Here is a 24297-nt window from a genome sequence, read left to right as displayed (position 1 = left end):
TTCCAAGAACATCCTAAAGACATAATCACATTACTGAGCAAGCAAAATACTCCTGTGTCCTTAAGGGGGATGATGGAGTACAGGAGGAGTAAGTGCATTTTTTGACACTTTTATTTAGTGGCAGAATCATAGATGCAAAAACAAATATTCTGGATGATTCTATTATTTTTCCATTAACTTCCACTACCTTGAAATACATTTTACACATTGACCACTTACATATAGAAAAAAATTCAACAGCAGGGTGAAGGAATTTAAAATGAAATACTTTATATTGCTCAATTCTTACAGTCATTCGTTTATTACTTACTGGGAGGAAATCACCACCACCAGTATTTTTCCCATTTTTACTATTAAGTTGCACAGAAAGAAGAGAGCGGCAGGTAACTTTTAAAAGGTAAAAGTTTGGCAAATATATCGGCTGATCTCACTAACCCACTTTATTCACTATCCCTGGACAGTCTGCTGAATCATTTTTCCAGTATGGCTACAGCATACTACTCACTTCATAAAAACCACCCAAGTGTTACATATATATTATTAACATGGCAGGAATTGAGGATGAAGAAAGGTGAAGTCATTTTCTAATGTACATATTAAAAAGGAAATAACATATCTTAAACATTTTTATCATAGAACTGTATGTCTGGGAGCACCTGGCTGGCTGAATTGGTGGAATACGAAAATCTTGATCTTGGGGTTAAGAGTTTGGGCCCCGTACTGGTTGTAGAGATTACTTAAAAATAAAATCTTAAAAAGAAGTCAGAAACACAAAACTGTAAAAACAAACAAAATAAAGCACGCATGGGAACAACCTTTCCTTACAAACATATTTCTTTGTTTAAAAACTACTGTCCCCATCGGGCGCCTATGTGGCTCATTAGGCATCTGCCTTTGGCTCAGGTCATGGTCCCGGGGTCCTGGGATTGAGCACCACATCAGGCTCCCCACTCAGCGGGAGGTCTGCTTCTCCCTCTCCCATGCCCCCTGCTTGTGTTCCCTCTCTTGCTATGTCTTTGTCAAATAAATAAGTAAAATCTTAAAAAAAAAAAAAAATTAAAAAAAAAAAAAAAAAACCTACTGTCACCCTCACCTAAAACATCCTTCCATCACTAGATGATCTTACCTAGTAAGTAAGAGTATCACCATGAGTCCCATGGTGAGATTTGTAATTCCTTATTTACTCTTCAATGAACAAATCTATTGCAAAAGCCTGGCCACCACAACTACGAACAGGCCACATCATATAAGAACTACAGCCTATGAAGGAGGAGGGAAAAAAATCCATCAAAGGTGGCCTTGAGATTAAATGACCTACAAAATATCCAGACTGAGGTTTATAATGGTGCTGAAGTAATGCAAAGAAACTTTCTAATTGATGTTTTATAAGAAAAGCAAATATATATATACAGGGTAATAAATTAATGCCCAAAATAATTATTGATAATTGAGTTATTTAAATCTGTGTTTTGTTCTCTTTGATCCATACTCTTTCCTTTGATCCATACTCTTTCCTGTGTTTAAGGTGTACAAAATTTATTTCCCAAATCTATTTCTATCAAATTAATATCTAATATACATGGTATTTCAACTATTTTTCTGAAGTTACTGAAATGTCTTCTGTAAACAAGGAGAACCACTATCAGTCTGAGGCAATTCAGCATTGAATGTCAATGTGTACTGGTAACGGATTGAAGCTATAAGGTACGACAATAAGATCAAGACTGCCTATAAGAACACCTGGCACCAGGCTTACAAATAAAAAGAACCTTTGAGATCAATGCTATTTTATAGAGAACAGAGAGTTGAACAATCCTCCACTTGCCAAGAAGCCTTGTATACAACAGCATTAAATCGCTAGGGCTTCCAGAGCAAAATACCATAGACTAGTTAATGTAACAGAAATTTATTTTCCCACAGTCCTGGAGACTAGAGGTCTAAAGTCAAGGTGTGAACAGAGCTGGTTTCCCCCGAGGCCTCTCCCACAGCTTGCAGATGGGCACCTTTTCTCACTCTGTCCTCACATGGCCTTTCCCCAGAGCACCAACCCTCGTGTCTCTTATTCTTCTTGAAAGGACACCACTCCTACAGCACTAGGACCGCACCTAAGACCTCATTTAATCTTAATTACCCCTTTAATGACACTATCTCCAAATATTATCACACCGGGGCTTCAACATATGATTCTAGAGAAAACAAATGAGTCCCTAACAATCAGTCCCTAACACCTTACAGCAACTATTTGGAATATATGCTGGGAATGGGTACATCAGACACTAGATTCTACACACTTCAAGAAAAGGGCCTGTGTCTTTCTCATTGGTATCCCAGTCCCTGTACATTGCTTGACACTGACCATGCTCAAAAAAATATGGATTAAAGAACAAAGTAATGGAGGGGTATTTTTTTGCCTTTTGGTAAACATATTAGAAAATGTTATGCTGTGAAAGTTGATGTGAAAATGACCTTTCCTTAGTATATCAAGTGCAGCAGTTTATGTACCATGGAATTAGGAAGTACAGCACAAGATTTATAAATGTATTTCAAATATTTTCTTAAAGATTTATTTATTTTAGAGAGAGAGCACAAGTATGGGGAGGGAGAGAGGGAGATAATCTCAAGCTGACTCCCAGCTGAGCATAGAGCCTGGCCAAAATCGTCAAGTCAGACATTTAACTGACTAAGCCATCCAGGGCGCCCCAAATGTATTTCAAATATTAGATACTGAAATTGTGGTACAAATTCCCTATACTCTCTACGATATTATAGTTACTAAAATAAAACAAAGATACAAGAGGGAATCCTGGGAATGAAAATAACACAGAAGTCTTAAGTATCTGATAATATTTATAATACCCAGGATGATAAAAGATCTCATTTAATAGAAATGGACCATCATCTTGGGGATGGGAATGGTAAAATAGATGTCTGGTCTTATATCAAACAAAACTTATTTTGTTTTGTGCCACTGATACATGTCTTCTATATTAAATGTCTTCTATATTAAATAATGTCTTCTATATTAAATAATCTTATTGTAGTCTCCCAAATGTTTCTGTATGACTGGGTCAGATCTTTTCTGCCAGCCTTATTTACAGGGACCACAGCTTGTACATAACTGTTTTACTTAATGGACCAGAACAAAGTATGCAAATTGCTCATTGGATCTTTGGCTCAATGTTCACTTAAATGTGCTCAAAGTATAAGTTCTGCGAAACACTAAGCACAGAAAATGACACAAATGGTGTCAATTTGGTGCTTCAATAAACTGTGATAAGCTTAACTATTACAGGATTCTTAAGTCTAATGACTAAGCTACTTATTATTAGAACAGATGCGTCCCAAATCATCCTAACTAAAATCCGAGTACCCTAAAGCCTAGCATTTTCCCAGATAACGTATTTGTTAGGTCTTGGCCTCAATATACTCAAATGACAAGAATGTACATGCTATTCTACCTATCTAGGTAGTTGTAACCAGCTTATTCCTAAAAGCTAAATTCATGTAAACTACTTAGATTGCAAAGAAGCCTCACGAGAAGGTATCATGGTTTCATTTCCATCGAGATTCTGCCATTAAATGAATCAAACAACTCACACTGTTCAGTTCTACTAAACATGTTCAAAAGTAGAGTACTTCCTCCCAATACTGTTCCTCTTCTAGTAGCTTAAATAAGTGTTTTCCCTAAGGTTTTGTCCTCTGGTACTCCACTCAGGTTGACTACACATACCAAGAATGTGGACCAGATTTTCTCTCAAACATCTGTCTCCTAGTGAGGTGGTAAAGAGCCCATTGCTTACACCCTCTTCCTTCTCTGCCTCCCAGTGGCAGCTTCTTTCCTAAGACTCCAAGCAAGTTTTACTCTTGTAAAACTAAAAGCTCAGAGAGGGTCAGCTTTCCCCAAAGATTAATACTACAGAAAAGTTCTAGTTATTTTTTAATCTATCATTGTACACAAACACTAACTGTGGAAATGTTTAACTCATCTATAGTCGATTAAATAAACTTCCAGATATAGCTGACTTTGAAACACCCTATTACAAGAGAGAAGCCACTAAACAAAGCGGGACAAAGGCTTAATACACACAGAAACACCAGTACTTACCTAACCCTAACAGTATACAGGGTTTAAAACAGGACTCAGGTAAAAATAAATACTTCCTGATTCTGAAGGGCACAACGGACAATACAATATGGGAGAAAATGTGAACTTCCCATGTATTTCTGGTTGCTTCTCCAGCCTGTTCTTCAAGAAGTTTTTCACACTAAATGGATTAGCTATATACTGAACTGAAACAGAGAAAAATCACCACAGAGAAACCTTCATTTCTCATTACAAATTGCTACAAATTGCTAGACAAGGTCTGCATTTCAGGGAAGGCCATCTAACTCCTGAGTACTTTGATCTACAGAACACAAAGAAAAGAAATTCAAGACGTTGCATTCAGCCCTGGAGAGCGATCCAGAGGGGATGTCTTCTAGGCTTTAAGTGGAAGTCCACCATCTAGTTAGTGTAGAACTAGAATCCATTGGGACTTTTTCCTTTTTACTTTGTTTCACTAAGGAAAGCTCACCCCAAAGGCTGCCTCTCAGCCTCCTGGGCGAGGATCACCGTCGATAAGCTGCTCATGCTCCTCTCACTACCACACAGCAGGATCACTCTAGTGAGGCTCAACATCAGGCAAAAAAGGTGTGTGCATGTGTGTGTGTATTAGATTAAACATGGAGCATACATCAATAGCTCCATAAATACTTATGGTTTATGCGGCATAAACCATAATCAGCCATGCTCATCCGGAAGCCATCTTCTGGTCACATTACAAACTGACATACTAGGGGCACCTGACTGGCTTAGTCAGTTAAGCGACCACCTCTTGGTTTAGGATCAGGTTGTGATTTCAGGGTCATGGGATAGAGGCCAGCATGGGGCTCCACGCTGAGCACAGAGTCTGCTTAAAGACTCTCTCTACTCCGACCCGCCCCTCCCCTCTGTGCGTGCACACTCTCTTTCTCACTCTCTCAAGTAGACAAATCTTTGAAAAAAGAAAAAAAACTGACCTATTAGGACACAGAACTAAATGGCATAAACAATAAAGAAAAACAGATACTTAAAATGCCTATTTTACCTGCCATGAAGCATACAGAGTCACATGGCCTGGCGCTCATCATTTCAGGGGCATTTTCCTATTTATTAGTAACATTTCATCTATTACCCTGATATTTAAAAATACTTATGAAAACCATTTCATAGGAAATAGTTAAAAAGGAAAAAATAAAAGCAAGAAACAATAAAGAGAATAGTAAGCAGTTATAAGGACTGATTTTTTCATTACAAATTTGATGCTTTAAATTTGTACAATGCACACATAGTTCTATAATTAAGGATGGAAATCTAGAGAAAAACAATTATTTATAATTCACAACAATAAAGTTAATATACAGTTCTCACAACAAAATCATTTTAAGGAAGTTTTATGAGTATTATAATAAGACTTTATGATGAATCTATTTAGACACTAATGTCAAAAGATAGGAGTACTGCTGAACTGCCTAATTTTCTATCCTTGTATATAATAGAAGATGTATCCTACCATAATAACTTAATGAACAAAGACAAAATAGTACAATGATACATTTGTTAGCACCTCAACCATCAAAGGCATAAAATCATAAAGACAAAAAAAAAGGAATACATTTGCACATAAACAATGTGGAAAGAACGAAAGATTAATGAAAATATGAGTTCTAAGTCATTATACGAGGAAATACCAAATAAGCATCTGGGAGCCAGAGAGCAGAGGGAAAAAAAATGAATGATAGTATTCGAGTTTAACAGAAGTAGAAAAGGGACCCAACCAAGGCTGAGGACCGAAGATGAATCAGAAGAGTGAATGAGAGATCCCACAAGCATGCATCTGCTAATAGGCTCACCTCAGGGCAAGAGTATTTCCAGGATCTAGAAAGCACCAAAGACCAACACTGGTCTCCAACAATTGCCAACATAACCTACAATCACTACCCTCAGGCTGGTCTCACAGGAGATAAGAGGAAACACCACAAGCAAAGCAGTTTGTATCAATTTTCAAGGAGCTTATCCTCAAGGATGAATAAGGTGACATTTCTAAGTAACAGAAAATCAATACAAATACTAAGATGATCTCTCTATGGAAGCTAGTTAAGGGAGACTTCCTTCGCAAGAGACAGCACTGGTGCTGGACTTTCAAGGATGAGAGAAAGTTTGCAAAATGAATAAATAAAAATCTATGTTATGCAAAAAGAAAGAAAATAACAAATGTCATTTTTTATCATATCAATCATTAAACACGTAAGAAAAAATAGCTGTGACAGAGGAGGCCTGAGAGAGAGAGAGAAAAAAAATGTAGTGTATGTAGAACCACACTCTTTCTTTAAAAAAGATGGACCAGAAGCCCTTCCAGAATCAGCTGTCAGAATAGAATTAAGGTGATTTCAAAATTGTAAGGTAATTATCAGAAAATATGTTTCCCTGGAAATCCCTCTAACAGGGATAAAGTATACAAATAGATTTAATAAGATTAAAACAGTGATGGATACCAAGTTATATTAAAGCAAACCAATCAATTCAACCAATCTACCTAAAAATGGCATGTATTCAACTTCTCTTATTTTAAGGAGAATAATCACACTGGATACCAGAAATGAGGTAGAGGTCCCACTGAATAGAAAAATGGGGCTAGGAAAAAAAGAAAAGAAAAGGAATCTTATATAAATTTGCTATTTTGGCTGAGCTTAACCTCAAATAAATAGGTATAAAGAAGCTTATTGAGTCCTAGAGTACACAATTTATAAAGGAAAGATACAACAAAACTACTACCAAAGCAAGGTGCCTCACAGCAGATTCCTACATCATTTAAAACTTAAATCTGATGGCAATACTACTTACTAGCATAAGATCAGTTAATTAGTAGAGCAAGTCAGGATTCTATTGAAAACTGATTTTTGGAAGGTGTTTTTATTTAAAAAAGAAACCAAAAGGCATACAGACATGACCAAAGTATAGTCAAAGTCAATCAAATATATGATAATTTCAGCTACTTAAGAAACAAGGATGAGCAAGTTCATTCTAAGGACTTGTGGCTCCGAGAGCCTCTGACCTGCCTTCTTGAGGAAGCACCTGTGTCTGTGCTCCCTTCTCTCACCTGCAGCCACAACTAAGAACCCGCCATTAGATTCCCAGCTTTGGACCCAACGGCTGACCTGGAATGGCCTCAGCAAGCATCAGTTACAAATGAAACAGAAGGGAAAACACTGATGTCATAAAATCAAAGGCCTTGTTTCTATTTTGATTCAGGTATGCTCTATGGGTGTCCTTTTAACCTCAAAGACCCGCCCAATTTTATAACTTGAAGTCTCATCAGCAATGAACCCAAGTATAGTGCCTATACCCTGGCATGATCTGAAGGTTTGTTAGCTGAGAACTGAGAAAGAAAGAAAGAAAGAAAGAAAGAGCGAGCAAGTGAAGAAAACTAACTCCTCTTAGAGGAAGAGAGTCACTGTGTGCATAAGTACCTGGCATCACTGTAATCGGATTCCTCATAATCTAATTCACCTGGTCACCATGTTCTATGGCTCAAATGGAAAAGACAGAGAAAAGCTGTGAACTCACATTAAAAATGAAGATACATTTTAATAAGGCAAACTCCTAGGAATCTGATATATGGTCCATCTAAAACCTCATCCCAGGTAAGTGAATATCAGATTTCTTTTTAATGTAACTCCGATCTCTCTTACTACCTTTAGAGACCCTGACAAGTATGGTGCCCCCAAGTGGAGAATAACTGATCTACAAAAGAAATAAGCAGAATCCTTCAAACACAGACTTCCCTATTTTTCTTCACTTACCAGATATCTCAGGATGAGAAACACATTTATTGGAAGAGAAAGTCTGACTCAAAAAAAAAGAAAAAGTTAAGAAATCTGAGGGCAATATCCATTCACAAATGCCAATAACCTCTGATAATTACAGAAAAGTTAGATACTACCTACAGTTCTATCTGCCTTTTCATCTATCCACCTATCTCTGTACTTATAGCTCCAGATTAAGTCAAGTATACAAACTGCTGGGACAGGTAGGGATTAAAATGACCAAGACCTATAACCAAGAAAAACACTGAAGCTTCATGAAGTATTAAAGAGAAAATACATTTAAAAACATTTCTACGTTTAATCTCCTTGAATCCCTTCTTCAGTCATTTAAAATAAATTACATGTCATAAAAACGTTGCAGGGCAAAATAAATAAACCTACAAAACAGTCTTTCCCCTTAAAGGAATCTCAAGAAATCCCTACTTGCCAGAAGTCCTTAGCATAGATGAAAGTTAAATTATTGATTTTATATAAAAGACGGACACTGTGCAGCAGCCTCTAAATTTTGTCTTTGTTTTGATACAATAGTCTGGATTTTACCCCTTGATTTCTGTTCTTCACAAATTCTCAGACTTGCTACAGAAAGTTACAGAAAAAGTCACGCATACAAGCCAAAGTAGCGGGCAAGCCTGCTCCCAGCCTTTATAAGTGCTGAAATCTCAAACTGCCACACTGCCTTCCGTCCCAGGCCCTCAAGGCTGCCCTCTATTTTTTCTAGGCCTCTCTCTTCTGTTAACATCAGCAGCTCAAGCTCCAAGTCTCCTTGTTTTTCTTTTTTTACTTTTATTTGTTTGGCATTTGTTTTTGTTTTCTCTTTTCAAATTTTTATTTAAATTCCAGTTAGTTAACATACAGTACTATATTAGTTTCAGGAGTAGAATTCAGTGATTCATACAACACCCAGGGCTCATCATAACAAGTGCCCTCCTCAGTACCCAGTTTCTTTAAAAGATTTATTTTAGAGGGACAGTGTGCATGCATACACACGAGGGGAGGGCCAGAGGGAGACAGAGAGAGAATCTCAAGCAGACTCCCTCTGAGTGAGGAGCCCCATGCCGGGCTCAATCTCACAACCCTGAGATCATGGCCCGAGTCAAAGCCAACAGTTGGGTACTCAACCGAGTGAGCCACTCACGCACCCAATACCTTTTTTTTTTTCTTTTTTAAGTTTTATTTGGAAGAAGAGCAACACAAAATAGGACACTACAAACAAAAAAATCACGGCTTCTGTTGTGAGAATCACAAATAACCCTATTCTACCTTTCCTCAGTACTTATGAACAGACCCACTTTTTGTAAAGGTTAATTGCTCCAGAGAGCCAAGAATCATCCTGGACATATATAGGAAAGTATATTTCAATAATCTAAAGAAAAGTTATTTTGGAAATGAGCATTATCTAACCACTGTAGTCCATGTCACATTAGATATCTTTAGTTCTCTCCATGTATACAGACTGACCCAGCGTTCATTTTTCATGCAAATCAACTAAATAGTTGGTATATGTCAGGCATGAAACTTTTTCTAATCCAATTCACTGCAGGAAACTAATGTCATCAGAAGCATCGGTCAGCTCAAAAATCTAGACCATTTCACACCACGAACAAAACAGGATCCTTCACCCTCCAAAATGAGACTTCCTAGATGTAGTTTTCCCTACCCAAGTTTCCAGCAGTTCCTATTAATGATTATTTTGTCTATTTTAAGGAAGTGTAAAATAAAACACAACTGTTCACACTTTCCTAAAAATACAAGAAAACCTGGTGAGTTCAGATCAAAAGAATGTGCTTGATCAGTTTACTTTGGTATTTATTAGCAATATGAACCAAATTAAATTCATTCTTTCACTGGTTGTAATTACTAAGCAATTATGTGCCAGACACAGCACTAGGCACTGACATGACAACATAAAGACCTTTCTGATGGCACCTGAATAACCACCTAATTATAAGCAAGTGAGAGGTTCTAGGAAAGTGAAGTTACTGGTTAAATAGCCTTCCAACTTTTAGTGCAATAATAATGTGACATTTTCAGCTGGCTAACATAAAGATAGCTAAATTTAGAATAAAGCGTTTTCATGGTAATCACATAAGACAAGAAAAATTCATTATACAAAATCATTCATAATGATCTATTCCCTCTCCCTATCACAACTACCCCCGTCCACATATGTGAGCTTACTGACATGACAGGTGTGGATTCTAGGACACACAGCCTTGATGCTGAAGATACAAAAGAATTCTGCAATAGGAGAATCATCTAGAATACACATCGATAAATCAAGAATCATATTCTTCTGCCGATCTAGTTTGGCTCAAAATTTACATTGCTAACCTTAGCAGAAGTATCCCTTTGAAAAAAGCTCAAGATTTCATGGAAAAGCAGAGGTTCAAAACAATAAATGATATTTAATACTATTTTCTCACCTAGAGTTAATGCTATAAAAAATCAAAGTATAATGTAAAAAATAGTTAATAAAGTCTGTTTCTTATAGGAAAACTCACAGAAGTATTAATTCTGCAAAACTCCTGCACGTTTATATTTTTCAGCATCCCTTGAGATCCTAATACACTATTAGCCTTTTTTCTTTTCTTTCTTTTTTTTTTCCTCCTGCAAATGTGGTTACCCAGCAGATATCTTATTGCTGAATGCTGGGATGAGTTAGGCTTGAGGATGCTTTTTACCGTTGCTGGTGCCAAAACTATTTACACTTAACAAACATTTGGTGAGCATTCAGGATTAACATCCACATAATATGTGAAATATAGCGTGGTGATGCTACATTGTCATTCTGTTCTTGGGGGTGCATCCTGTGGAAACTCCCCATAGACACTACTAACAGAAAAGATCCATTCTTAGTAATTATATCACTTAGTTATAAGTTCCAATTTTTGGTATTGTAGTTAGATTCTAGAATATTTAATAGTCATATTAGTCCTAAACAGATTAGAAAGTAGAGATATAAATGCTAATTAAGATTACCTTTGCTCCAAAGATGACGAAAACATTTGTCCAGAGGTTGATTCAGAACCACAAGGCAGTATTTCAACTTCCCTACGGAAATAAAAGAAGTTAAATAAGTAGGCGAACAGAGTCCTCTGTTCCCCTCATTTTGAGTCTGGAATCACACTCTACTAATCCAGATCTTCAATCTCCACAGAGCTAAATTTCAACCACAGCTAATTTCTCATACTTTAATTTTAAAAGACACCATAGTTTAACCAGATTGACTTTATCCAATATGTCTATCCAACATTACCATATTGCTACAGAATTGATTATAAAAACAATTTATCGGGGCGCCTGGGTGACTCATTCGTTAAGCATCTGCCTTCGGCTCAGGTCATGATCCTAGGGTCCTGGGATTGAGCGCCGCGTGGGGCTCTCTGATCAGTGGGAAGCCTGCTTCTCCCTCTCCCACTGCCCCTGCTTGTGTTCCCCTCTCGCTGTCAAATGAATAAATAAAAATCTTTTAAAAATAATAAAGTGGTTTGTAATAAAAAAATTATCATAAAAACAATTGGGTAAGCTTCTTTTTGTAGGGGATAAGAAGCAAAAATGGTCTTAAAATGAATTCTCATCATTATGGGACATCCATCCCTTCAACACAACTAGTCTTCTATCCTGCTAGTCCAACATCATCCTGACATTATTAACCAAGTAGTGGGGCCGGGAGGGCACATGTTTTCACACTCATTTATTCATTTTCTCTCTCCTACCCAGTCTCTCTCTCCCCGTTGCCCCATACAAAACTTTGTGTATGCACAGAATCCCACTAGCTCTTTTCATGACTCTTTTACTCCAAGTTTTTAGATGACACTCAAGAGATGGAGACACTCAAAAGACAGAAAAGTTACTTCTCCAACAGTCATTCCAAGCCCTTTATAATGTACTAAAAATAGTGCAATGTAAAATGCGATCAGGCTGTTGAAAACCTGTCATTCAGCTCAGTCCAAGCATTCCATTTCATTTATGGAAGAGAGATGTTTGTTTGGTGATAAGAAAAAATTAATTTTTTAAGCAATCTCAGTGTTAGAAATGGAACAAGATAAGGAAATGAAAAGGGGATGCCATCATCCACAGCACGCATTCTTAAGGGCTGATTATAAACCAGTCACTAAGAGTACAAAGAGGAATAAGATTACAGAGTATCTGTGAGGTAAAACATTTGTAATAAAGAGGATTTATTCTACAATACAATACGACACAAGCATCTGAAGAGGACCAGGTAATACACAGATGATTATGGCAGGAATTCAAAGCCCAGAAAGTCAATAAGGTCTGGTGTCACCCTAAAAATCTTTGTGAAATGCAGATCCCTGAACTTGATCTTTATAGGAAAATTAAAAAAAAAAAAAAAAGAAGAAGAAGAAGGAGAAGGAGAAGTTGGAAAGAATAAAGGAAGGGGCATTCCAGACAAGGAAAACACCACAGAGGAAACTGCTATCCGTTACCATTAAGGTAACCACCACGCAGTTTCAGAAGCAATGCCCTATTGACAGGAACCCAAGGCAAGGACCAGCATCCCAGATTTCAGATGTACTGCTTAAATAGAGGAGTTTGAGGCTCCCAGGAAGTATTTAAAAGGGATGCAGCAATGAGAACTAAAAGCAATTTGTGTCTATTTCGTAACCATGCCAAGGTCAAAGAGCAGCCTAGCACCTGAGATACTGCAAAGTGCAGAGACAAAAGAACAGAGGAGGAAAGCAACATGGTACTGTTTGGCTCCCCAGTCATCACTACAGAGCTGAAGCACATCAACAAAGGAAATGCAGAAGGAAAAGCCAGAAAGGTAAAAGAACAAAGACCGTATTTCCCAGAATGCGCCATCAATAACACAGCGTGCTCTTAGAGATGTCACAGAGACTAAACAACCAGAAAAGGCCAATGAGGAGCGGGAAATCTCAAAGCAAAATCTGAAAAGTCACAGAGGGAGCCTCAACTCAGGGAAGAGAACAAGGCGTTAGTAAACCAGGAGGAGAGGTGCCTCTTCTTAAAAAATAAAAAGTCAGCTATAAGAAACGAAGAGGAAATGGCAGCAAAGTCGAGAGAAGATTCTTTAAATATAGAAACAATCTTCTACTCCGAAGAGAAAAGGGAGAGAAGCTGGTTCATTCATTCGTTTAGCAGGCATTTATAGAGCATAAAACACTCCTGTTTGGGCACCACTGAGCTTGCAGCCCTTCTCAGACTTACATCCCGGGGATGAAAACCAGCACCTACTAAGATCGAGGTACATGAAGACATGGAGAGACACGGAGAACCGAGGCAGAGGCGGAGTAGGTTGATTTATTTGTAAAATCAAAACCAAAGTGAGAGTACGAAATTAGAGTACAATGTGAACCATTTCAAGACAATCACTGTAAGAAGTGGATTACAGAAGGTGACAGTCCATAATTTTAAAACTACAGATTCATCTGGAGTTCACTAGCAATTAGATGACATCAGGTCCATCTCTGATTCAGGACTTTCCCACCTCTTCTGGAAAGGGCAAGCAGGAGTAGGCATAAACAAGACAGTGATGACAGGAGGCTTGAGAATTGGCAAAATCACTTGAGAGATAAAGGGAATCCAGGATGCTCCTTTAGACAGCATCACTGTGAATGAGTGACTGTGGCAGAGACCAGTAACTGCCACAGGATACCTTTTCTTCTTTAACAACAGAATCCTGGGGGGATGGGGGGGGTCATTTTGCTTCATTTTTGGTTTTTACTTTGTTTTGCTTTCTGTTTTTTGTTTTACTAGGCACATTATTCTCCAGGTGAAAAACTATATCCCCCAGACTCCTTTGTAGCAAAATGTAGTTTTAAGATTAAGTCTGGCCAAGGAGACATATATCAGACCTTTAAAAGTTACTTTTAGGGAGTCTCCTTAAAATGGAAGGGGCTCCATCCTCTCCTTATCTTGCTCCTTCCTGCCATCCTGCCATCCTCTGGATCAAGGATTGAGGAGTTGCTCAATAAAATTTTAGCAGCCATCCAGAACCATCGAAACAAGAGCAATAGCCAGAAGGAGCCGGGTACCCCAGGACTCCATGAAGCAAACCTTCCATTCCACATATACTTGATTGCCTGCTTACAGACTTCTTTCATGTGAAGAAAACTAAACTTCCGTTTTACATCACTATTATTTGGGGTTTCCCTATCCTATAGAGGGAAACTAAATTTTAATTACTGCAATGATCAGGCTGTGCTGAGACAATCAAGATAGGAATTGAAAGAGAATTTTAAAGAGGAACAGGCATGCATCAAAATGTAGGAAGGAAAACTATTGCCCATTCATTCATTCAACATGGATGGAACATCAACGTAAGAAATTCATAGCCTGGGGGGGTGCTTGGGTGGCTCAGTCAGTTAAGGGTTCCACTCTTGATTTTGGCTCAGGTCATGATCTCAGGATGGTGATATTCAACCCTCCCCCCTCCAACCCACTGTGGGACTCCTCGCTGGGGAGAAGGGCATCTGCTTGAGATTCTGTCCTTCTCCCCCTCTGCCCCCAACTTGCCTAATAAATCTTTTTTTTTTAAAGTCACAACCTGACACATAATAAGGACTCAATAGGATGTTAATGGCAAGAAGTTAGTAATCTGGATAAACCAAATGTCCTTTAACATTTGACAAGGTCTGTACCACTAAAAAAAGGTATTCAACAATATGATCTGTATATGTATATGAATGAATGAAACTACCTTCTGTCACAGATTCTTTGATATGTAAACTCAGCATTTTTGTGGCTCAAAGAGCAGTGTGATGAAAGGGGAAGATTTTATTCTCCACATTACTGCTCCTCTAAACCAATACGTTCACTAAGGTGTTATCTTGTGAAGACATTTTTGAAAAGAATGATGCAGTATGAAAACGTATAATACAGTTTTGATTTGCATTTCACTGATTATTGACATTCAACATCTTTTCATGTACCTGTTGGCCATGCATGTGTCTTCTTTTGAAAAGGTCTATTCAGGGGCACCTGGCTGGCTCAGTTGGTAGAATATGTGACCCTTGTCTCAGGAGTCTAAGTTTTAGCTCCCTGTTGGGTATAGAGGTTACTTTAAAAATAAACTCTAAAAGAAAAAAAAAAAAATAGAAAAAGGTCTTCTGCCCATTTCTTCATTGGATTTTATTTTTTTAAGCTATTGAATTGTACAAATTCTTTGTATATTTTGATTAGTCTCTTATCAAATACATGATTTGCAATTGCTTTCTCCCATTCAGTAGGTTGTCTTTTCATTTTGGTGATGTAATCCTTTGCTGCACTGAAACTTTCAAGACTGATCTCCCAACTCATGCTTCTGGTATCAGATTCAAAAATCATCACCAAGACCTACATCAAGGAGTTTACTGCCCAAGTTTTCTTCTAGGAGTTTCATGGTTTCAGGGCTTATGTTCAAGTCTCTAATCTATTTTGAGTTTATTTTTTGTGTATGGTGTATGATAAGTGGTCAAGTTTTATTGTTTTGTTTATGGATGTCCAATTTTCCCAACACCATTTATTAAAGAGACTGTCTTTTCCCCATCTGTATATTCAAGGCTCCTTTGTCATCAATTAATGACCAGATATGTATGGATTTATTTCTGAGTTCCCGAGTGTGTTCTGTTGACTTATGTGTCTGTTTTTATGTCAATACAATACTGTTTTAATTACCATAGCTCCATAATATATTTTGAAATCAGAGATTGTGATGCATCCAGCTTTGTTCTTTATCAAGATTGCTTTGGCTATGTGGGGTCTTTTGTGCTTCTGCAAAATTTAGGATTATCTGTTCTATTTCTGTGAAAAACACCTTCTCCCTTTGGAATTTTGATAGGGATTGAATTAAATCTGTATATTCCTTTGAATAGTATGGACATTTTAACAATATTAACTCTTCTAGTCCATAAGCATGGAATATCTTTTGTCTTTTTTAATTTCTTTCATCAATGTCTTATAGTTCTCAACATATAGATCTTTTACTTTCTTGGTTAAATTTATTCCTAGATACTTTATTCTTTTTAATGAAATTGTGAATGAGATTATTCTCTGAATTTCTGATAGGTCATTATTAGTGTATTTAAATGAAACAATTTTTGTGTACTGATTTTTTATCCTGCAACTTTTTACTGAATTCATTTATTAGTCCTAACAGTTTTTTGGTGGAGTCTTTATGGTTTTCTATATATAATATCATGCCATTTGCAAATTTTGACAATTTTACTTCTTCCTTTCCAACTTGGAGGCCTTTGTTTCTTTTTCAAGAAGCTTAACTGCCGTGTCTAGAACTTTCAGTATTATGTTGAATGTTAAGTGTCAATAATGGGCACCCCTGTCTCGTTCCTGACCTTAGAGGAAAAGGTTTCAGCTTTTCACAGTTGAGGGTGGTGTTACTTGTCACATACTGCCTTTATTAAGTTGAAGTATGTTTCCTTCATACCCACTTTGAGTTTTAATATAAATGGATGTTAAATTTTGTCAAATCATTTTTCTTCATCTTTTTGAGATGTTCTTGGGATTTTTATCCTTCATTTTGTTAATATGGTGTGTCATATTGACCGACCTATGGATGAACCACCCTTGTATTTCTGGAATAAATCCCACTTGATCACGTGTAGGATTCTTTAATATATGGTTGAATTCAATGTGCTAATATTTTATTGAGGATTTTTATATGTTTGTTTATTAGGGATATTTAGCCTGTAATATTCATTTCTTGTGGCATCCTTGTGTTTTTGGTATTAGGGTAATGCTGGCCTTGTAAAATGACTTTGGAAGAATTCCCTCCTCTTCTATTTTCACTAAGATTTTTAGAAGGATTGATATTAACTTTCTTTGATTGTTTTTGTAGAACTTAACCTGTGAAGTCATTCTGGTCCTGGACTTTTGTTTGCTGGGAGGTTTTTGATTACAGAGTCAATCTTCTTACTAGTAATTGATTGGGTAATGATGAAATACAAAATGTGAACCAATCTTGGTAGGTTTTATGTTTCTAGGAATTTACCTATTCTTTTAGAGGTTGTTCCATTTGTTGGAATATATTAGTCTCTTATCCTTTGTATATCCTGTGTGTTTCTGTGGTACCAGCTGTAACATCTTCTCTTTCATTTCTGATTTTATTTGAATACTTTTTTTCCTTGGTGAGTCTATCTAAAGGCTTATCGATTGTGTTTATCTTTTCAAAGAATGAGCTCTTTCATTCATCTTTTCTGTTGTCTTTTTAGTCTCTATTTCATTTATTTCTGTTCTAGGCTTTAATTCCTTCCTTCTGCTAAACTTGGGTTTCATTTTTTCTTCTTTTTCTAGTTTTTTGAGGTGTAATTAGGTTGAGACTTTGTTTCTTGAGGTAGGCATTCATCATTATGAACTTCCCTCTGTGAACTCCTTTTCCCGCATAGATTTTGGTATGTTACATTTCCATTTTCACATGTCTGAAGGTGTTTCTCTTTTGATTTCTTTGACTCACTGGTTGTTCAGCAGCATGTAAATCTCTATACATTTGTGAATTTTTCAGTTTTCTTCATGTAATTTCTCATTTGATACCACTGTGGTCAGAAAAGCAACTTGATATAATTTCAAGCATTTTAAATTTATTAAGGCTGGTTTTATGACCTAACACATGAATTATCTTGGAAAATGTTTCATATATATTTGAGGAAAATGTGTATTCTGTTGCTTTTGCATAAAACATTCTACACATATATGTTAAGTACAGCTAACATGTCCTTCAAAGCCAGTGTTTCTTTACTGATTTTCTGCTGGATGACCTATCCATTGATATAAGTGGGGTACTAAATTCCCCAGCTTTTATTGTATTGTTGTCTATTTCTAACTTTGGTTCTGTTAATATACATACAGAGGTAGAGCCTATGCACATCTCTAAATCAATGATTTCAAAAATCCAGTCTTACAGCTCAGGTGTAAAAGTTTGTTTTGTTTTTTCATTGAAAAAGAAACTAAGACTTAATGATATTTAACATGTAGAAGAGCACACCAGCACCTCACCTGTCCCTGCAGGAAAGGATCATGAATTATCTGTTATAAATGAAATTCCCTAACGAAAAAGTGTTAGCTCCACACAAAGGCATAAGCAGTGCACTTACTTCTCTCTCAATATATTATGAATGATGCACTTTACCTGTGCCCAATAAAGTAAAATGACACATTTTTACACGAACTCATCTTCACAAATCGCTGAGTAGCTTAAAAATATTCTTCAACACATACTGAAGATAATATGAATTCCACAAAGGCATAACTGTACATGAAAATGACAGAACTAATCATTCCTACTTCCTAAAACTAGCTCTTAAGCTTCAAATACAATCTTACCAGTTTAGGGAGGCTCTGGTGGGGGAAGGGAGGGAGAGAGGCAAAAGGGGAAACAGGGAAAGAATGACAGGAAAAGGAAGAAAGGAGAGAAAGAAAAGAGGATGACAGTAAGATATAAACTTTCGATTTACATCAATTATTATAAATGAATTAATCTACCTTTAAGTATACAGAGAAGTAGTTACCAACCTGATGTGTACCAGCATCACAGATTTTTTTTTTTAAAAGCTAATCTCCTTCCCTAGAAATTCTGATTCAACATGCTGGCAGTTGGGCCTGTACAACATGATTTTTTCAGAATCACCGTAACAGAGTCTAACAAATAATCAAAGTTGAGAACCATCTGTACGGTGCCTTGAAATATTAACTAATGGTAGTAGAAAGCCATCATTAATAGCACAATTTTTTTTGTTTTTAAGTAGGCTCCATGTTAGGAAAATATGGGATTTAACTCATGACACTGAGATCAAGACCTGAGCTGAGATCAAGAGTTGAACACTAAAATGACAGCCTCCCAGGTGCCCCAATAGCATCATTATTTTTTTTTTAAAGATTTTATTTATTTATTTGACAGAGAGAGATCACAAGCAGACGGAGAGGCAGGCAGAGAGAGAGAGAGAGGGAAGCAGGCTCCCTGCTGAGCAGAGAGCCCGATGCGGGACTCGATCCCAGGACCCTGAGATCATGACCTGAGCCGAAGGCAGCGGCTTAACCCACTGAGCCACCCAGGCGCCCCTAGCATCATTATTTTTAAAAAACTTCTTATTTTGTATTTATCATACCTTTAATTGCTGCTTTCTGAAATGTTTTATTTCAGATATTGTTTATATCACAATAATTATTTGCAACTTATTCAAATACAAATTGTTTTTTTCTTTAACCACTATGGTATGAGATCAAAAAAGAACTGAAGACCAGAACCCTAAATAAAAATACACTGAAATAAAACACAATGTGCAATGGATAAAATTAGCGAAATGCATTAGCAAGTTAGCAACTGTTTAATGATCGATCTCGGTTTTTAAAAATTTACTGGAATCAGATAAAATTGATTATTAGACAAAACACATGCCAGTCATTATATGTAACAGCTATGTTTCACAGGACTAAGGACCACTACTACAAATCTCATCCCTAAAAGTATTTCAGTTAAACAATAGAAACTCTAGGGGTGCCTTGGTGGCTCTGTTGTTGGGTGTCTGCCCTCAGCTCAGGTCATGATCCCAGGGTCCTGGGATCGAGCCCCACATCGGGCTCCCTGCTCCGCATGAAGCCTGCTTTTCCCTCTTCCACTCCCTCTGCTTGCATTCTCTCTCTCACTGTGTCTCAATCAAATAGTTAATTTAAAAAAATAAAATAAAAATATATATTTTTTTAAACAATAAAGACTCTAGGTACTGAATTTCATTTTCACATTGTACAAACTTCTATATTTAAGAGCAAGATTTTTTTTTCAAGTGTCCACAGGGAAATCAAAACTGTCAAGCCAATTTGTTGAGGAAATAAATTGCTTGTGGAAAAAGCAGAACTATTAATAAAAGCTCTGAGCAAATATTTCATACCAGTCTATTAAATTCATCAAATTAGCAATAGACTAAGCACCGGTAAGTCATGTATAAGAAGCTGCTTCCAAGAAAGTAAAGAGTAGACATAAACGGATACTTCCTGAGAAATCCCTTGCTCTACCCACCAAGAGTGACCAGCCAATATACCCCAGTTGCACTAGCATAATAATAAATTGTGCCCCCTTCCATAAGCAAAGGGCCCTGGTTGAAGAGTTAAGTTAGATGGTCTTTCTGCCATCTACCTTCACTTCTACCCCCATCTCTTTGTTTCAGTCTTCAGCAAAACTCACTTCAATAAGGTTTTCATCCCACCACCTCCTGGAAATAACTATTGTCTCAGTCATCAGTGACCTTCCATTCTAAAATTCAACAGCTAAATACAATTATCCCATTGTGTATATACATACAATAACTCTTTATCCATTCATCCATCAATAGACACTAAGTTACTTCTTGGGTATTATAAATAATGCTGCAACAAACGTGGAGGTGTTTGTTTTTCTGAATTAGTATTTTTGTTTTTGAATAAATACCCAGAAATGGAATTACTGGGTCATATGGCAGTTCTATTCTTAATTTTGTGAGGAACCTCCATACAACTTTCAATAGTGGTTGCTCCAATGTATACTGCCACCAAGAGTACACGAGGGTTTCCTTTTCCCCATATGACTTGCAGTTGTTCTCTCCCACTCAGTATGTTGTCTTTTCCTTTTGGTGATGCTATTAATTCTAACAGACTGATGTCCCAACTAATGCTTTGGTATCAGATTCCAAAAAAAAAAAAAAAAAAAAAAACATCATCACCAAGACCAATGTCAAGGAGATTACTGCCTAGGTTTTCTTTAGGAGTTTTATGGTTTCAGGTCTTACATTTAATCTAATCCGTTCTGATTTTATTTTTTGTATATGGTGTAAGATAGTGGCCCCTTTTCATTCTTTTGCAGGTGGCTGTACAATTTTCCCAACACTATTTATTGAAGAGACTGTCCGTCTCCCATTTTATATTTACGGCTTTTCATGAATTAATTGACTACATAAGCATAGGTTTATTTCTGGGTTCCTTATTCTTCCCATTGACCCTTGTGTCTGGTTTTATGCTAATACCGTATCGTTTTGATTACTAAAGCTTTCTAATATAATTTGAAATCAGGGAATGTGATCCCTCGTGCTTTTTCTTTCTTAAGATTACTTTCACTATTCAGCGTCTTCCCTGGTTCCATATAAGTTTTGGTTTGTTGTTTCTATTTCTGTGAAAAATGCCACTGGAATTTTGATAGGGATGATTGCATTAAATCTGTATGTTCTCCTGGGTAGTATAGGAATTTTAACAATATTAATTCTTCTAACCCATAAACATGAAGTATCTTTCGTGTCTTCCCCACTTTCTTTCATCACAGTGCTGTAGTTTTCAGTGCACATGTCTTTTACCTCCTTGGTTAAATTTATTCCTGGGCATTTTATTCCTCTTGATGCAATTGTAAATGGAACTATTTTAATATCTCTGATAGTTCATTATTAGGGGGAAAACAGATTTTTGTGTGTTGATTTTGTATCTTACAAATTTATTGAATTTATTAATCCTAACAGTTTTTTGATGGAGTGTTTAGGCTTTTATATACATAATATGTCATTTGGAAACTGTGACAGTTTCACAGTGGCCTTTCCAATTTGGATGCCTTTTATATATTTTTCTTGCTTAATTGCTCTGGCCAGCACTCCAATACCAAGAATAAATGGTATCTTGATCATTATAAATTAAGAAAAATCTGAAACAACTGGAAATGCTCTGCAGAAATGCAACTAAATAAAGAAATTGGAAATATTTTTTCATGTGATTAGATTAAGGCTCTTCAAGTTAAATGGAGGTTTATATTTAATACCTATTTAGGGAATTAAAAATCCACGTATTACACCGAGAACCCTATAAACCTTGTTCTATATCTAGTTATTATCTTTCAACCTTCAGGTTAAAAGTATATTTAGATCTGAAATGTTTAAATCAGTTTCTGTGAAGAGCATTGCATCCCACAATGTAACCAAAATGGTTCTGTCCAAGTTTGAGGATCCTCATTTTGTAAACTATGTCCCTAAAAACAAAATGCTCCTGATAAATTCTCCCTGGAATCCACTATGCCAGAAAAGCATTTTATACCTGGTAAGCTTTTATTGTGTAAGTAGGGGGAACAGGAAGGGGAAATTAAGTCTAAAAATCTTGAAGTTTCTAGACATAAAAGAGGCCATACCAAGAAATTTATTTTTTCACTCTTGCAAAGGTTAGTCATATACTCGTTCCCAAAAAACATTCTCACTGTAACCCAAATGAAGGAAGGAGAGTTCTTCATGTTGGAATATTGATGGCTTTCAAGTTGCTGACAAAATTCAAAGCTGCTCCATCAACTGTCCTTTGCCCTGCTGACCTGGGCCGCAGTAAACTGTGTTTCCCGTCAATCAATAAATCAATCACTTCCTAGCACACTATAGATGTAGTGTCATAACCTCAAGGGTTCATCATGAAATACTAAAAAATTATAGTTCCTCTCACTGGTTTTGACACGTTGACAGCTAGTCCAGGACAGTACTCACACCTGAAAAGTCAATTCATAACGTTTTCTGAAGGCAGAATCCATTTAAGTTTGGCACATGCTTCTAAAACAGAAGGCCTACCTTTTATCCCTAGGTACTCCTGCAAACTCAACTATTTTTAATTATCTCAAAATCACAGAATCCCTTTAACTGGCCATCAGTGAAGGCCAACAAGGTTCAACATGCCAATAAATACTCCCTTTCTTAATATCTTTTCCAGATTTTCTATTTGGACTTGATTAGGTACCATGAGAACTGCTTGGGGGAGAGGGGGCTTCATAGGTAGCAATATTATAAATAATGACAATATAGAGAACTTTTAATATTCCTTTCACAGGATTTCTGACTCAAAAGAATACCAATATTTATAATCAAAATAAGTCCAAATTAAGCTAAATTTGTATGTATTCAAACCACAGTCTGATATTCTCGGAGGCCTCTATCTGCAGAGAGAACAAATGACATTTATTTGAAGTTTCAGAGTTTACTAGACACGTAATCAATGTCCTTCTCAAACTGACAGTGATTACATAGCACACAATCGAGCCACCAAAGCACTTCTGAATAAGTCTTTTTATTCACTCTTTATTAAAAAAATAAATGGAAGAAATAGATTTTAATTTCAGAGAACCATGTACCATGAAGTAATTCTGATTACACACACACACAGTCCATGTCAGGAGGCAAAAACGCCCTGGAAGAAATCTTACTAAACTCAAGGTAAATAAACACTTTTAGCTCATAAGCACTGTGTATTTAAAGAGTTCAAGAGAACTTCCATCAGTAGGCAGAGCTTTGACAACAAATGACTTGCACCAGGACAAGGATAAACATTATCACATGTTAACAACTAATAATTTCAGTGGCCCTTATGCAGGATTCAGGTAAACACCACAGGTTTCTCAACTTCCAGCTTTGTCTTTTCGTAGAAACGATCTATACACAAAACAGTCTATAAACAAGGCTATCCAAAGGTTTGCTTTTGTTTTTAATAAAAAAAAAGAACAGAAACAGGGCATTAGCTTAGGTTTATGCTATGTCCCACACAGTGGGACAGCTCTGTATCCTTTAGTACCAAACAATCTCCAACATAAAAGCAGAAAAAGCCAGATGCTATGAAGGAATGAATGAATGAATATGTGCTACAACTATTTGTGTGAGTGTTTTATCAAGAAAATAGATACATTTTTGGGACACCTGGGTGGCTCAGTCATTAAGCATCTGCCTTCAGCTCAGGTCAGGATCCCAGAGTCCTGGGATCAAGCCCCACATCAGGCTCCCTGTTCAGCAGGAAGCCTGCTTCTCCCACTCCCACTCCCCCTGTTTGTGTTCCCTCTCTCGCTGTGTCTCTCTCTGTCAAATAAGTAAGTAAAATCTTTAAAAAAAAAAAAAAAAGAAAAGAAAAAGAAAATACATACATTTTTGCAAACGCCAAGTGCATCTATCAAAAAGGAAAGGTGTTACAAAACAAAAATAGAAGGGAGCATTAATTTTATCTGTTAACCTTTTGTATCTTATGATTCTAGCACCCTGTGCTTACAAGATTAAAAAAAAAAAGTGAAATAAAATTTTAACCAATGGAACAAAAAGAACATGCCAGGCAATATCCCCCCCTTTCCCAAATATGTTGGCCAACAATCATTGACCACCACACTGGAATATAATGAAGAATTACTAAAATAGTACATTATTTGAATTTTAGAGTAAAAATGAAAAGATTATTTGTGGACCACTATCTAGCAATCTTTCCTCCCCAAATTACCAAGTAATTTATACTACTAAACTGAGAGTTTTTAAGTGCTTAGTAAGAAGCTGGGGAAGGTGACTTAACAACCATATTCTGAGGACAGCAAATAAAGATGCAACTCACTCTACTTTATAAAACAGAACATAGGGTGTTTACCCCCTCAGCACTGAAATATGTCATTGAAAACTCGGGAAATAT

General features: G+C 36.6%; 1 protein-coding gene across 1 annotated transcript in view; it reads right to left on the bottom strand.

The window, feature by feature from the left end:
- The window catches only part of LOC111152088 (thiamin pyrophosphokinase 1), a 348477-nt gene that overhangs the window by 262814 nt on the left and 61366 nt on the right, over window positions 1-24297 (bottom strand). Inside the window, exon 3 of the mRNA XM_022510396.1 lies at window positions 10885-10956. Coding sequence (XP_022366104.1) covers window positions 10885-10956 — 72 coding nt within the window. The remainder of the gene's footprint in view (window positions 1-10884; window positions 10957-24297) is intronic.

The sequence above is a fragment of the Enhydra lutris genome, unplaced genomic scaffold, assembly GCF_002288905.1.
Source record: "Enhydra lutris kenyoni isolate GAN:26980312 unplaced genomic scaffold, ASM228890v2 scaffoldscaffold27, whole genome shotgun sequence".
Classification (NCBI taxonomy): domain Eukaryota; kingdom Metazoa; phylum Chordata; class Mammalia; order Carnivora; family Mustelidae; genus Enhydra; species Enhydra lutris.
Note: the sequence above shows the minus strand (reverse complement) of the source record. Positions and strands in the feature narration are given on the sequence as shown.